This window comes from Podarcis raffonei, chromosome 8 (genome assembly GCF_027172205.1).
Source record: "Podarcis raffonei isolate rPodRaf1 chromosome 8, rPodRaf1.pri, whole genome shotgun sequence".
Classification (NCBI taxonomy): Eukaryota; Metazoa; Chordata; class Lepidosauria; order Squamata; family Lacertidae; genus Podarcis; species Podarcis raffonei.
Genome location: NC_070609.1, coordinates 68,956,807 through 68,973,486, shown reverse-complemented (window position 1 = coordinate 68,973,486; position 16,680 = coordinate 68,956,807). Strand labels below are relative to the sequence as shown.

Sequence of the window (16,680 nt, the reverse complement as noted above, 5' to 3'; positions counted from 1 at the left end):
TATCTAGCTAGCTAGCTCCCGGTTTCTTTTTGACAAATTCCTATCCGTCAGCTTATTAACCCAACCTGCTGTATTGAATGAAATTAGATTCATGGTCAAAAAGCCAATTTTCATTGAACTCAGTACCTTTCCATGACAGTTCTGCAGCCCAGGTCCTTTACCAAACCTTTGACTTACCTACTCAGTTTCTACGTTAGCAGTCGAGCCGCCACATTCAGGACTAGTTGCAACTTCTGGGTTAGCTTCAAGGGCAGTCCCACATAGAGCGCATTGCTGCAATGCTTGCAAAAATGCATATACCAGGGTAATGTGTGTACATAAATACATATGTTGGTGAAGATAACATACCAGAATGCATTATATTAGTGCAAATTGCTTTGTGAAACTGTGTATATTTGGCAAAATTACTACCTACCTACCTATCTGTTTTCACACTAAAATTCTGATGAATTTTCACAAGGACTTTTCATTAAAAAACACACACACACACTGATGTGGAGATGTGGAGAAATGAGCTTATAATTAGAACAATAAGTAACTGAGATAAACTAAAATGGAAACGTTCACCTATCCCTACATCTGAGTACAGTTGTGCATATGCTGGTGATGCTGTTGTGTTCAAGGAGAAACTGTTCTCTATGGCTTGCCAAGCAGGGCATAAAAGCGAGAGGCATGGTTTCAAGGGCAGGTTGGCTGCTCACCTCCTTTTGAGTAACTCACTGAACCAGATCCAGACATGCATTTTGAATGGCATCTGTGGCCAAGCCTGAACTGCGGGTGGCATGGTTATACTACAGGAACATGGTAGGGCTATAACATTGTTGGGGGAGATGGAGAGAGAGAGAGAGGGAGGCATATTTTTTTGGAACAACTTTCCTCAATAAAGGAATATGTACAGTACTTTCCCCAGTAAGTTTGCAAAGATGAGCTGCTTGTGACTCAGGAATTGCCCTTGCTTGCAAAAAATAAACATAGCCTTACATAGTTCATTCAGATGCACACATCTTGGCCTGCGAAGCTGATATATGCATGGCTTTTGCTTTGCTAAAATACATAGACATATTAGAGGGAAATAGTAAATGTAGCACACTGTCCCCATGTGTTCCTTGCTCAAATTCATCCCTAGCCTTACCCTTATTCTCAGACCCTTGGTCTACACTGACTGGCAGAGGCTCTCCAGGGGTTCGGGAAGGGGACATTCCCATCCTTACTTGGAGATGATGGGACCTTCCACATGCAAAGCTTGGTCCTTTCCATCTCTTTAAACAATGTCAGTGGTTGGTAGAGTCAACAGAATCTTCAACTAGCATTTTTTAAATCATTATTTAGTGAATTTATATACTGCCCTATACCCACAGGTCTCAGGGCAGTTCACAGGATAAAATATAAAAGCACAAAAAACATAACACAAGAGTTGCCATTTTTCAAAAAATAAAAAACCAAGACACCCCAAAATTTGTTGAGCTTTTTGTGTAGGAAGATCCCCAAGTTCTTGTGCTTTTCTTTTTAACAAAAATGCCAAAAATACACAATTTTTCCATTGACTTGCCTAAGATCCAGGGCAAAGCACCACCTTTTAGAAATCCCCCCTCCCCAATGTCAATTCCGCCTTTGAAATCCTGGTCATATCCGGGGAAATACAGACGTATGGTGGCTCTAAAATAACAATAACACACACACCCCAACACATTTTAAAAGGGCATAAGAAGCAGTATTCTCTGCTGGGCAGCAGCAGTCCTTATGAAGCCTGTCAGGTCCTCCCCTGGTTCCACAGAGGCCTGTTTCTGAGGCTAATCTCGCTGCCTTGGTACCCAGGGAGTGCTTGACTATTCCCTTTGCCCAAGAGAAGAGGATCTCACCACTTATCCCTTTCTGTTTGTGTGTGTGTTTTCAAGGTGACAACGAGATTGTGAACAACATGTACGAAACTGAGGCAGACCTCCTAGCAGGCGAGAGCGGGGAGGAGGAGACCGAGGACAGCATCATGTCCCCCATTCCCGTGGGGCCGCCATCCCCTTTCCCCGCCGGAGAGGACTTCAACCCCAAGGAAGGCTCTCCGTATGAAGCTCCTGTCTATATCCCCGATGACATTCCAATCCCGCCCGACTTTGAGCTGAGGGAGTCTTCCATTCCAGGGGCAGGGCTGGGCATCTGGACCAAAAAGAAGATTGAAATTGGGGAAAGATTCGGGCCTTACATGACCTTTCCAAGGACGACGTTGAAAGAAGCAAACTTTGGATGGGAGGTAAGAAGGCTTTTGACTAATACGATGGTGATTGGTTTGGCTTTGGAGGAAGGTGCAGCCTTTGTTTTTGGATGACCTCCAGGACGGGGAAGAAGAGTGGCTTTGTTGATTTCATGTCTTCTCTTCGTGGATATTCTGATTTTTATTGTGCAATGATTATTTATTGTTATGAATGATTCGGTTTCAGTCCCACAAACACACTTTTTGGAAGTTCCACAGCCATTCTTTATAGGGTCCATGGCCTCATAAGATTGAATTCTTGAGAAATGGCTTTTTTTAAGGGCTTTGTGGGAAATTCAAAGTTCAGCACTGATGGGAATGCTGGTTTAAAAGGAGGGTAGTGGTCAGGGGTTGGGCTTGCTGGCATTTGGGGGTGGGGAAGCAAATGTCCACTTGCTAGCATCAGACCCTTGAGAACCTCCCCCTTTTATTTGTTTGAGAGTCAGTGTGGTATAGTGGTTAAGAGTGGTAGACTCGTAATCTGGTGAACCGGGTTCGATTCCCTGCTCCTCCACATGCAGCTGTTGGGTGACCTTGGGCTAGTCACACTTCTCTGAAGTCTCTCAGCCCCACTCACCTCACAGAGTGTTTGTTGTGGGGGAGGAAGGGAAAGGAGAATGTTAGCCACTTTGAGGCTCCTTCAGGTAGTGATAAAGCAGGATATCAAATCCAAACTCTTCTTCTTCTTCTTTACTGTTTTGCATCTCTATCCCACCATTTCTCCTAGGTGGCTACGTGGTTCTGCCCCTCCCCATCACAACAACCCTGTGAGGTAGGTTAAGCAGAGGGACTGTGGCTGGCCCATGGTCACCCCAGTGAGCTTCATGGCTGAGCAGGGATTTGAACCCTAGTTCCCCAGGTCCTATGCTGACATTCTGAGTACTCTGCACCATGCTAGCAGGAGGGCTGAGAATCTCTTGCAAAGGAAGACAAGTTTTCTCTGTTTTCCAGATGCATAGAATCTGAATATATTTGGAACAGAATGTGTGGGTGTCTTAAGAACAGCAACACTGCATAGAATGCTGTGCCCACAGACCTAGTTATATGTTCAGTTTCTGACAGCAAAGCTTTTAAAACCTGCTTTTGTAAACAGTCTTCATATAGTTATTGAACTCGCTGCTAAATATCTCTAGCTGGTATGAGAAGTCCTGTCCCCCTCTCCTCACAAAATATAAACATGATGGACAATTTTCTCTTAACTTTGACAGGAAAACTGGAACTAGAAAAGCAGCTCACTTTCTAGGAACATTTTTGAGAGCTGCTTCTTTTTTTTTTTGGTCAGGCAATAAATGGAACTGCTGGTGTTTTTGCTTCCTGTCCTGGGTGAGAGTCAAGGCAAACACGTGATGTAGCTGCTTGACAGGTTGCATTTGCTTCCCACTAAACCTGTCGGAAAGGCGCTGCTGGTTTTAGGAACTTCTTCTCTCAACAGGCAGGGAAGCCGTCCAAAAGCAAAACTGACTGGGACCTGTGTTAACCTCAAAAAACACACACAAAAACCAAAACTCACACAGCAGGGCTTTCTTAAGCAGGGGACTCATGTCACCAAGCTGAGACCTCTGTATCTTGGCCATTCTGCGTTGATAAATACAGTGGTACCTTGGGTTACATACGCTTCAGGTTACATATGCTTCAGGTTACAGACTCCGCTAATCCAGAAATAGTATCTCGGGTTAAGAACTTTGCTTCAGGATGAGAACAGAAATCGTGCTCCAGCGGTGCAGCGGCAGCAGGAGGCCCCATTAGCTAAAGTGGTGCTTCAGGTTAAGAACAGTTTCAGGTTAAGAACAGACCTCCAGAATGAATTAGGTTCTTAACCCGAGGTACCACTGTACATTCTTAGCTAGGTATGGGAATCTATGGGAAGCTACCACTTTCTCACCCCCCAAAAAACCTCTGTTGGGCTGCTTCATAGAAAACACTTTTTAAAGCAAAGGTAGGAAACCTGCCTGGGGACGCAGGTGGCGCTGTGGGTTAAACCACAGAGCCTAGGACTTGCCGATCAGAAGGTCAGTGGTTCGAATCCCTGCGACGGGGTGAGCTCCCATTGCTTGGTCCCAGCTCCTGCCAACCTAGCAGTTCGAAAGCACGTCAAAGTGCAAGTAGATAAATAGGTACTGCTACAGCGGGAAGGTAAACGGCGTTTCCATGCGCTGCTCTGGTTCGCCAGAAGTGGCTTAGTCATGCTGGCCACATGACCCGGAAGCTGTACGCCGGCTCCCTTGGCCAATAAAGCGAGATGAGCGCCGCAACCCCAGAGTCAGTCATGACTGGACCTAATGGTCAGGGGCCCCTTTACCTTTACTTTAGGAAACCTGCAGCCAACTAGATGTTATTGGACTCTAACCCACATCAGCCCTGGCCAGCATGACTGATGACCAGGGATGATGGGAATTGTAGGGCCACAGCTTCACCACCACCCCATTTTAAAGCATCGGCTGATGCACTCTTGCAGCCCAGTTCCTCCTGACCCCCTTTTTCCCCAAGGGGGGGTGTACTTCAGAGAGGGAGAGAAGGAAGAAGGAACAGAGCAGGCAGCACCATTCAGCTCCTGCACTTCCTGGGCTGAATGGAGCAGTCCTTTACAGGTGGGAGTTGTGAGGCTGGTAGACCCCTTGATAGACGTGCAAGCTGTGGTTCAAGTCTCTGCAAGCTCAACAGGTGGTCTGTGCCTACCTTGGATGAGGCCACCTCTGCATCGAGCATGGATGCTCTGTTTTGAATAGTGATTCCATATATCCACAGGAAGCTGGTCCATTAGAGCACAGTGGCAACTGCCCCAGCAACGCCAGTCTGCTCTCATCTCAGCCAGGTCCTCTCATCTCATGCGAAAGGTTAGAATCCACATGATCTGCCATGGAGGGCTTGCAAACTTGCATGGGCTGGGAGGAAGCAATGGTTTTGTCCATCATTGGCTCTGGCTCCCCCTCCTGTTGAGCTCCCTGCCTTCCAGCCTATCAGTCCCAGTGAGCACCAGCCACCATTGCATGTATCTACTGCTGACTGTCATTGGTGATGTCTTTGTATATAGTACTTGATCTGCAAGGATAGACATCTTCCCGCTTGGCACTTGTGGTGGTCCTCTTCACCTGCGATGATAAATAATTTTCCTGGCAATCACCGGATGCTGCTCTTCTCCTAATCTGAGCATTGTTAAAAGAATCTGGCTAGAAACCAGATAATCTCCCAACCTTCCTTCCTCTTACATGTGTGACTTTCCGTGTTCTTAGGCTGGCATTCCTGTTGCCATTGTACATCTCCCCTCCCTCCTCCCTTGTACCCCAAAGGTGTTGGGAGGGTGGAGGATTTCCTCTTCACAAGGCAAAAGTGTGATGCTTTCCATGGGGACAGATTCCAGAAGAGCGGCCTTGTTAGCGAGGTGCCGGTGGAAAAGGCATTGAGAGCTGTGGCATGTAAAAGATCTGGCTGATTTATTGTCGAGCCAAGTGTCAGATGCATGAAGTGGCAAGGGTTTTTCACATCCTGAATGCGATGCATAAACAGTTTACTTTGGACACTTCCAGAGGCATCTGGCTGTGGCGTGGCCCCAGTCTCATGCCTGGAAAAAGGATGGGGCAGCCAAGTCTTAAGGCTCCTGTGCCACTGGCTGAGGAATTCATGGAGGGGAGAAAGAAGGCAGAGAAAAGCATTTCTCCCTGTTTGATTAGACTATAACTCATGGGCATCCAGTGAAGCTGGGCATTGGAAGGTTCAGGGCAAGCATAAAACTACAGAATTTTGCATGGTTAAGCTACTGTCACAAAAGGGAGTGACAGACACCAGCTTGGGTGGGTTTGAAAGCGTATTAGGCAAATTCCCAGAGGATAAAGCTATCAGTGGCTACTTTCCACGTTAGGTGTGTTAAACCACCACTATCAGAGGCAGCAGTCCTCTGAAGACCAGTTGCTGGGAATCACAGGTGAGGGGAGAGCATTTCATTTATTTCGTATTTATTTCATAAAATTAATATACCACGAACACAAAGCGACAACCGCAAAGTGGTTTGCAAAAAGGGTAAAACCACATATCAGTGAAAAAGAGTTTGGAACAGCAATTCAAAACATTTAAAACTGCTGCGCTCAAGTCCTGCTGTCAGGCTTTCCCATAATGGGCATCTGGTTGGCCACTGTGAGAAAAGGCTGCTGGACCAGATGGGCTTTTGACCTGATGCAGTTGCAGGGCTCTCCTTACGCTCTTATCTACTTGTGAATTGCAGTGGGTTTGTGATAATCCACCTGTGCTTTGGAATGTGAGACAGGACCCCAACAGGTGAGTTCCCCTAAGGCCAAGTCACCTGAAGGTTTAAGTACTTCCTGCTCTACTATGCTTGCCCAGTGGCAAAGGGAGAGGTTAGGAGAAGAAGTGCTTGGGTTGGGGAGCAGCCTTTAAGGCAGTGGTTCTCAACCTGTGGGTCCCCAGATGTTGTTGGACTACAACTCCCATCACTCCTAGCCAGCATGACCAGTGGTCAGGGATGATGGGAGTTGTAGTCCAACAACATCTGGGGACCCACAGGTTGAGAACCACTGCTTTAAGGGCTCACACTCTTTAGGTGGGTGGGAGGGCATGAGAAAGCCTTTGTTGGAGCAAGTTGCTCACCTGGAGCTTTCCATAGTCCTGCAGCACCTCACCCACTGCATCACTTGGTCCCTTGAGTGCCTGTTGTGGATGGATCAGGACATGGGATACTGAACTGGGTGAATGTTTGTTCAAGCAAAGCAAATGTCCCATCATTTCATGCTGAAGCCTGCCCACCCCAATATACAAAACCATGCATGTTTAATTCAACAACAAATCAGCTCCTTACCCATTCTCCACTACTACCACTTATGACTTCATCAAATACTCAACACAACACAAATGGAAATCCATTCAGTGGTTGTTGCGCCTTCAGTTCCCACCATTTATGAGTATGGGCCATGCTGGCTGGGGCTGATGGAAGATGAAGTCTGAGAGGGCCACAGGCTTCCCATCAGTCATTTAATCAGATGACAGCTTTAACTAGCCATATCTGGGTTTGTATCCAATATAATCCTACTCAGAGTGAGCCTGTTGAAATTAATAGGCATGGTTAACTTAGGTCCATTCATTCCAGCCAGTTTCCTCTAAGTAGAACTTAGATGGCTGCAATCTCTGGAATTTTACACACCATCCCTAACCTTCCCACCATCTGTCAATGAATCAGGACTTCTGCTCAGGTTGCCCAAGAAGAACCAATCACACGCAACGTGTGTCCATGTGAATGGATTATTGAATGGAGGAATAAATATGATTAACCTATCAAAACTACCTCCTCCCACTCCCCCCCCCAAAAAAATGGTTGGGTTGAAAAAGGATCCTTTGCCAAATCTCTCAACAGCTTTCCACTGCATTTAACAAAGGTGCCTCAGAAGATCTTCCTGCCCTGGGATACTTCAACCGTGAATCTCATAACTTTCGGAATGTTTGATTAGCACCACCTTACGGAGTTGCTTGCAGAAACATCCTCCTTCCCACCTCCTCTTTTTTTTTTTCAGCCTTGGAAATATCAGGCCTTTCCAAGCAGGGTGTGGACACGAAGGCAGGCCTGGATTTGCACACATTAAAATATACATTTTATGAGCTAAACGGAAACACCTTGTGGAATGAAGGAAAACATTCCTTAAGGAGCGCAGCACGTCAGTTGTATGTGTGTGGGGGGGGGGAGAGTGTTGGTTGGCTGCTAAACAGAGGCAACTTCTGAAGGCCGCATATACAACCCCTTTAGAGACTTACTGTAGCTTTAGTCCAACTTTCCCCTTCGGTAGACTAAATCACCTACCATTCCCAGCCAGCATTGGCAGTGGTCAGGGACCATAGCAGTCATAGTCCAACAACATCTAGGGATTCAAGGCTGGGAAAAGATATTCTAGGCTGCTCATTGTTCAGAGGGTTTCATGTGGAGTCAGATACCTGGTGCATATTTTTTTTTAAAAAATTCTTCTCCCTAAAACTCCTGGCTGTCACTCAGTTTGCGATGGAGAATTTCTCATATATATATATATATATATGCATGTATATGTGTGTGTGTGTGTATATATATATATACAGTGGTGCCCCGCAAGACAAATGCCTCGCAAGACGGAAAACTCGCTAGACGAAAGAGTTTTCCGTTTTGGAGGTGCTTCGCAAAACGAATCTCCTATGGGCTTGCTTCGCAAGACGAAAATGTCTTGCGAGTTCCTGCGGGTTTTTTTTCCTTCCCCCCCTTTTTCTAAGCCGCTAAGCCGCTAAGCCGCTAAGCCGCTAAAAGCCGCTAATAGCGCTAATAGCGCTAATCCGCTAATCCGTCAATGGGCTTGCTTCGCAAGACGAGAAAACTGCTAGACGAAGAGACTCGCAGAACGGATTCTTTTCGTCTTGTGAGGCACCACTGTATAACATATTAGTTAACATTCATACAACAGAACTTCACATCTTATACAATCTTTTTGGACTTCCATCAGTCCCTCTGATGGTCTTCCGTTCTTATCACTTATTCTGCATCTCTTAAATTCCTATTGCCTTTAATTATCTTAACTAACAGTCCCCCTCATTACCTTTTTTTTTGCAATATTTCAAATAGTCCACCTTACAAAACTTCTCGCAAACCTACAAGTGTAATATGATCATCACAATTACTCTCCAAATAGTCCGTAAATTTATGCCAGTCTTCTGTGAATCTCTGGTCCTGCAGATTTTGAATTCTTCCTGTTAATTTATCTAATTCTGCATAGTCCATCAGTTTCATCCTCCATTCTTCTTTTGTCGGTAATTCTTCTTGTTTCCAGAAACTTAAAACGGGATGGAGAATTTCTCAACCTCATGGTTCTAAAGCAGAGGTGGGTAGCCCGCCCGCCCCCAGCCCTGGGGTAGAGGCTGATCTGTCTCCCCAAGCAATTTTTCTGCCCCCATCTTCATAAGACCCCACTGATTTTGGTGGTAGTAGAAAGAAGAATGAATGAATGAATAAATAAATAAATAAATAATAAGCATTGGCTTATTATTCTAGAGCTGAGGAGTAGGTTGGGGACAAAAGAGAGGAGGTTGGGGACAAAATTAGAATGAGTTGTCTCTGCCTATCTTGGCCCTGGCTCAACCTCTCTGTTGTTCTGCCCTGCCAGTCCCAGTGGGCACCAGCAGCTGCTGTGATAACCCCTCCCTCAACTGATCTGCATGGATCAGATGAGGAGGCACGCACTGTTCACCTGTGGATACCTGTATGTGTGTGTACTGCGTTTCTTTTTTTAAAAAAAATATTTATTACTTTTAAAGATTACAGAAAAGGAAAAGAAAAGGGAAAAAAGAGAAAAAACAAAAGAAAGAAAAAAACAATACAATACAATGTATAAACAATACAAAACTCAACCTAAACAGATTAAACTAAACACATTAAACTAAACTAAACAAAACCCTAACCCACCCTAACCCTAAACAAAACAAAACAAAAACAATTTAAAAACATACATCACACCTTTTCCATACTCTATCTTTCATTCCCTTGTTTCCTCGACTTCCTCTCATCTCCCTTTTTGTATTCCACTTCTATTAATTGTTTCAGCAAATCCTTTCCATCTTTCTCTATTTTCTATCATATTATAAATATCTTAACATATTTTTTAACCTTATTTTTCATTAAAACTAAAATACTTACATATGCTTAACTCCTTATAATATTTCTGCTAAGGCCATAAAATTTCTTTCCACCATTTTTCTATCACTCATTAATTTTACAGTATTTCTATATATAAACTTTAAATTCTCCAATCTTCTTCCACCATCTCCTCTCCCTGGTTTTGGATTCTGCCAGTCCTTTCCGTCAATTCCATATAGTCCATCAACCTGGAGATCTTATGTCCGAGGCTCTTAACTCTTTTCCAGGTCCCTTCTGCAGGTCTTCTTCATATTCTTTAATGCCAAAGAGCAGATCTCGGGAAGACTCCAACCTGACCATGCTTTTATTCCTTCTGGACAGGTCAGCCAAATTTCCATGGTTGAAGCTAAGGTCTATAAGGTGTTTCATGACATGTTTCAAAATTCCTCCAAATCCAAAGGCCCCCAGAACTCCAATCTCCTCCAGACCCAAGTCCATGTCCCAAAAGTCAGTTAATCCCTGCATAGAGGGATCTTTCCAACTTTCCTTCTTCCGTCCAAGCCGGGATCCAATCCTCAAAATCTGGCTTTTTCTTGATTCAATCATAGAAGGCCTCAATTTGTAATCCTCAATTTGCTTCTGTAAGACTGAGGATCCTGCTTGTATTCCTTTAGGCTCAACAACCACAGCTTTCTCTTTCTCCTCCACAATTTGTTCTGCCAAAGTAGATTCTTGTACCAAGTCCTGAATTATTTCTGTATTGGTGCTCACTTTTTGTCTCCAATTAGTCACTTTTTGTTCCAAGTTGTCAATTTTAAAAAACATGTCATCCGTCTTCTTATGAAGCTGTTCCAGCGGATAGCTTATCTTACATAATACCGTCACAATGGCTTCTCCTGTCAACATTTTAGATGGTCCAAGGTCAATCTCTGGTTCTCACAATTTCTTATCTCGCAGCTGGCGATTCCCCAGTTATACTCCTGTAACAGTTTCAAAGGCTCCCTCTAGAGGGAAACAGTCTCCACTTGTATCAATCCTTTCAAACACAACTCAAGCCATAAAGATAGTTTCACTTTTCAGTTACTTTTCCTCCTTTTTAAACGCAGAAGAGGACAATGGAAACAGTATCTTTCTCTTATTTAACTAGCTGTCAAAAATGTTCTGTTCACAGTCAATGAACGCTCCCAAAACGTCACTCTTTCTGGCAGCCCTTTTCCAGGTTCAGAGCAGTGGTAATTTGGTTTTTCACTCTCTCCTGCAGGCTCGCTAAGTCCAAAATTTCCCCCCTCTTCTCCTGCTTCCAAGGGGGGTTTTGTAGTTTCAACCGATGGAAATTTAATCCTTTGCCAAAAGCTTTCAAAGACTTTAGCTTATAACATCTTTGCTTCAATCTATTTACAAAAGAGGAAGGCGGACTTCCTGTTTAAGACCTTCCCCGTTTCGGTGCCAAATTAAGGTATTTAAAAATCCAATTTTCCATTCTACTCACGGGTAGTTGTTTAAAATCCAATTGTCCACAGGAAAAAGTCAGCGCTCTCCGGCAACAGCAATGTGGCTTCACTCCGTGAAAGAAGCAGTCAATTCAAAGCACCGCGCCACTCACCCCACGTCGCTCCGGATCCCCAAAACAGGGTTTCGCCGTGAGTAGGGGAGGCGCATAAGGTGCCAGCCAAATCCCAGGTTCACAAGCTTCTCCCGCTTGTGATTTCAATGGGTCTCCACCTTCGCCATGGCGGTCAGACCCTGCTTTTCACGGAGCAAGTTCCTCTCGATCGGAGGAGCGCCGCCATTGCCGGAGGCGCCAACCCGGAAGTCCCCGTATGTGTACTGCGTTTCTGGCCTACTGTTCGATCTGGCCTCTTTTGCTCGTTCTCTGGTCCTGCCCAATTGCTCTCTAGTCCCAAATCCTAGTTCCCAGCCTTCTGACTTTGGCTCCAGACTGCTTCCCACGGCCCAGCCCTGGCAGATACTTCTAAAAATGTAAATCATTAAATTGTCCCTGATGGATGTTGAGGCAATAAATAGTATCCATTGTGTACATGCATTTCTGACATCCCTGGGTTGCATCCAGGCTAGGTTAGCCTGGTCTTCAAAACAAATGGAACTTCCGTCATGACTAATTTGTCCTCCTGGTTTCAGCGGGACCTAAATTAGTCCTTACTCTGCCCTCTAAATCCACCAGTAAACATTAAATTGTATATACACATAAACCTTTTTTAAAAATGCTTTTCAATGGAACATTCCAAAGTTCCAAGAAAATAACAGCAGCAACGTGGTGTTGTAGCCCACGCTACTCCTACTCAGAGTAGACACATTAAAATTCATGGACATGTCTATTTAGGTCCATTTATTTCAGTGGGTCTAGGCTGAGTAGGACTAACTTTGGATACAACATTTGAGGGTTGTTGTTTTTAATGGAAAGAGACCATAATTTATTAGGGTAACACATGTTTCGCATGTAGAAGGTCCCATGTTTGGGGCTTGGTACCTCTGGTTAAAAGGACGAGACAGCAGGTGGTGTACAAGTCTGTTCTCCATCTGATACCCTGGAAAGCTGCTGCCAGTTAGAGCAGAGCAGGAGTAGTTAATGTAGTGTCCTCCAGATGTTGCTGGACTCCAACTCCCATTGCTCCAAGCCTCCATCATCTGAAGGAAGCTATGTTGCCTATCCCTGGAACAGACAGCACTGGGCACTGTCTGACTGTTGTGCCTTCATTGCCAAGCTGGTGGGCTTCTGAAAGCATATGGCGGCCACTGTGGAAAACAAGTGGTTGGACTAGGTCAGGAGTGGGGAACTGCAAGCCCAGGATCAAATGCATCCCACAGGTCTATCTATATCAAGCATGGCCAAACTTGGCCCTCTGGCTGTTTTGGGACTACAATTCCCACGATCCCTAGCTAACAGGACCAGTGGATGATGGGAATTGTAGTCCCAAAACAGCTGGAGGGCCAAGTTTGGCCAGGCCTGATCTATATGGTCCTCAGGATTGTCGCCAGGTCACACTCCTCACTGGTCCTCCTTTGCAGCCTGAGTGTTTTTCCTGAGTGGTGTACGTCCCTGGACTCGACTCACTTGCTTGCCTGGCTAAAGGATATAGAGAGGTGTGATTGCTGAAACTAGCCTACTATATAAAGGTCACATTTCTAGTTGTTTCTCTCTTCACTTTTGCCTCTGGCCACACCCACCATTGGCATGTGACCTTCTCCACTGCCTGCCACAAGGTAGACCAGAAAGGAATGTGGACTTTGGGTTGAAAAAGGATCCCTTGCAACTGGACAAGGCTGAGCTTCGGTCATAATTCAGCTGAGCTCTTTCTGGGCTCTTGGGCTGACTTAGCAGGTTGTCTGGAATAAGCATATATGGACAGGATTCAAGGAAGCACAGCTACCTCCTATTGATTTCAATGGGAAAAGTTAGTTACACTTATGTTTGCAAATGGGTAAGGTCATATTGTATAAGGTTCTCAACCTCATTCCCTCTTTGGGACATCTGCCATAGCAAATATATGTGGTTTTGTGTCAAGGTTGCAAAATCCTGGATGTTTGAGATTCCCTAAATTGCTCTTAATTCTTGGAAGTTCCATACAAGCTAACAAGAGCCTATATTACATCTCCATAACCTTGCAGCAAACTTTTGTCCTTTTCTTCTTCTGATAAAAGTCTTTGTTTATTTTCACATACTCGGTAATGCTTCATATCTCCTTTCTTTCCTGAACGCCAGACTCGGTACAGGCCCTTTCTATTATCTGTCATAAATGTTGTTGACTTTTCAATTCTATTAATTTTTATTTTTCGCAGTGTACGTGAGAGAACACACACTTTCCTAGGAGCACCTCACATTTCTTCAAAGCTCCTTTGTTTCTTCGGCTACTACAGAAAGCAACAAATCTTTGTCTCCTAACGCAAACAATTCTCAGCTACCCAAAAAAAACCCATTGGACTTCCATCTTCCATTCTCCTCATTAGCAGTGATCATTACTGGGGCTCCACCAAACGTTCACCAGATTTTATTCACTGTTTTAACAATATGTGCTGTTTGTTCACTAATGCTGCTGCTTGAATTAAGAATCACTTAGAACAGCACAACCTATCAGGGACCACATACTGAACAGGCTGATGTCATGACACTATACCTGGCATGACAACAGTAAATATAACCAAATGGGTTGACATAACCAAATCATAATTTGGCTACATGATGCTATCACTGAGGGCAGGTGAGGGCAGTGTTTTGAACAAATGTGCACATGTTCTTTGCACAGTATTGCACATGTTCATCCAGACACCCATTCCATCCATTTCTGAGAATCTGTGATTTATTTATTTTTTCATCTGAACAAAATCCACTTTCATATTTAAATACAATAAGATTAATGGTCATGGCTAAATCAGCACTGTTGATTTCAAGTGGACCTACTCAGAACAAGACATACAGTGGTACCTCGGGTTACAGACGCTTCAGGTTACAGACCCTTCAGGTTACAGACTCCGCTAACCCAGAAATAGTACCTCGGGATGAACTTTACCTCAGGATGAGAACAGAAATTGTGTGGTAGCAGCGTGGCGGTAGTGGGAGGCCCCATTAGCTAAAGTGGTACCTCAGGTTAAGAACAGTTTCAGGTTAATAATGGACCTCCAGAACGAGTTAAGTTCTTAACCCAAGGTACCACTGTAGTTGGTTACAACCCAGATTTTATATGGCATTTTATGTTAAAATACACCTTCTAAAACATATGTTTATTTTTATTTTATTTTGTCGTCACTGGGGAATGTGTTGGGGAAAGTGTGAAAGCTGATTATTAACTCCACTTCCAGTCTGCATACTAGGAAGACTTGTGGAATTTGATTTTTGCAAATTCCATTAAACAAACATGATCTGCAACTCCTGGACTGGGGTAGACAATGCAGTGTCCTTCCAATGATATTGAACTTCAGTCCCAGATGATGTGATCTGTGGTCCAACATCACCATGTTATCTACCCTTGTTCCAGGAGTGGCATGGTTTATACAGGTATTTGCAAACTGTCCCTACCTGTGAGTAATGCCTGATTTGGCTCAAAAAGCGGCATGCATTAATGTGAGCCGATTTGGATCCCTACACCGGTCTATCTTTTTCCTTGCGAAGAAAACTCAGTCCAAAATGTAGAATGCGCTCAGTTATGCTGCACGATGGGATTGCATTTTACACCCTCCTCCCTCAAGCTTATTATTCCCTTGCTTGCTGACACAGAACGTCCAAGTCACGGCACCCTGAAATAAATCACACTGTGTTTTCCCTTTATTACCCCAGGGTCCTTTGAAAACAAAACCTGGAGCAGAGGTGGGGGGGGCGACACAAGCATGCACAATGATCTAGATCATTTATTGAGTAAATAATGACATTAATCACAGCATTGTTTATTTTGCTAATGAAGAGCAGGCTGAGAAGTGACATCCTGGAGAGTAATATTGGCCACAAAATCATGGAAGGCTTTGCATCACTAAAAGCCTGAAGGAAGCTGAGCATGTGATCCTCTTTGCAGAGAACATGGCTTTTGCCATCATAGAGATCAGTGGGATTCACCTACTTTTAATGCGTGTGCAGGATTACACCACCAGAGTGTAACTGTCTTAGTAGTCTTGCTTCCTTGGAGATATTTTTTTTAAAAAATACAATAATTGGATCTTTTATGGGGGGAATTTTCCAAGTAACTTGATTTTCTTTTTTTCTTTTTTCTTTTTGCAAATCCATACATTTTTAAAATTGGGATGCGGGTGGCACTGTGGTCTAAACCACAGAGCCTAGGGCTTGCCGATCGGAAGGTCGGCAGTTCGAATCCCCGTGACAGGGGGAGCTCCTGTTGTTCGGTCCCAGCTCCTGCCAACCTAGCAGATCGAAAGCATGTCAAAGTGCAAGTAGATAAATAGGTACCGCTCTGGTGGGAAGGTAAATGGCATTTCTGTGTGCTGCTCTGGTTTCGCCAGAAGCGGCTTAGTCATGCTGGCCACATGACCCGGAAAAACTGTCTGCGGACAAACGCTGGCTTCCTCGGCCAGTAAAGCGAGATGAGTGCCACAACCCCAGAGTCATTCACAACTGGACTTAACTGACAGGGTTCCTTTAGCTTTACCTTTTTACATTTTTAAAATGGAGGTGTTGTATAATGGAAAGTGCTGTTTATTATCTATGCTGCCTTAAATGGCACTGTCCACAGATACCCTTTGTTATCTCATTGCATGATCTGAGATCCACGTATGGGTGATGTTTAGTGAGTCAAGACTCAAAGAGAAGCACCACCTTTGACCTTTCAAAAGTGACATTGGTAGAGATCCTTAGCCAAGCGGCACTGTCTAGGGTTTATTTTAAGAGACCGGTCCTGCTTGTATCAACTCCTGATGTAATCTGTGGTTTGTCTCCCATTGCCCAAAGGAATGCTGGAAGCTGCCTTACACAGTCAGCATAGTATTGACTGTTTTGCTTGGGACTGAACCCAGAGCAGATGCCCTACTGCACAGGAATGCAGGGCACTGCCTATTCCAGGTCGGATCATTTGTCCATCCATCTCACTATTGTCTCTAGTGGATGGTAGTGTTTCAGACTTAGAGATGCTGAGGCCTTCTGCATGCAAGGCAGATGCTGTACCACTAAGTTATGGCCCTTCCCAACTCATTTCAAGAGAACTAGGTCTTCATCCTAGAAATGGCTATGAAATGTCCAAACTGCTGAAAGCAAATGTCTTTCCAGCTGCCTCTCTCTCTCTCTCTCTCTCTCTGATGCTCAACCCGTGGATGACATCAGAAGCAGGCTAAGAGGTCACTCTCGGCCCCCGTGTGCCAAGAAATCCAGGACTGTGCTTGGAATGAG

The 16,680-nt window shown here is 44.6% G+C and overlaps 1 protein-coding gene across 6 annotated transcripts in view; it reads left to right on the top strand.

Annotated features, from left to right (window-relative positions):
- Positions 1–16,680, top strand: part of PRDM16 (PR/SET domain 16) — a 455,772-nt gene that overhangs the window by 174,611 nt on the left and 264,481 nt on the right. For all 6 annotated transcript variants that reach the window (XM_053400641.1, XM_053400643.1, XM_053400640.1 and 3 more), the window contains one exon: positions 1,896–2,245. In XM_053400641.1, the coding sequence (XP_053256616.1) occupies positions 1,896–2,245 (350 nt within the window). The remainder of the gene's footprint in view (positions 1–1,895; positions 2,246–16,680) is intronic.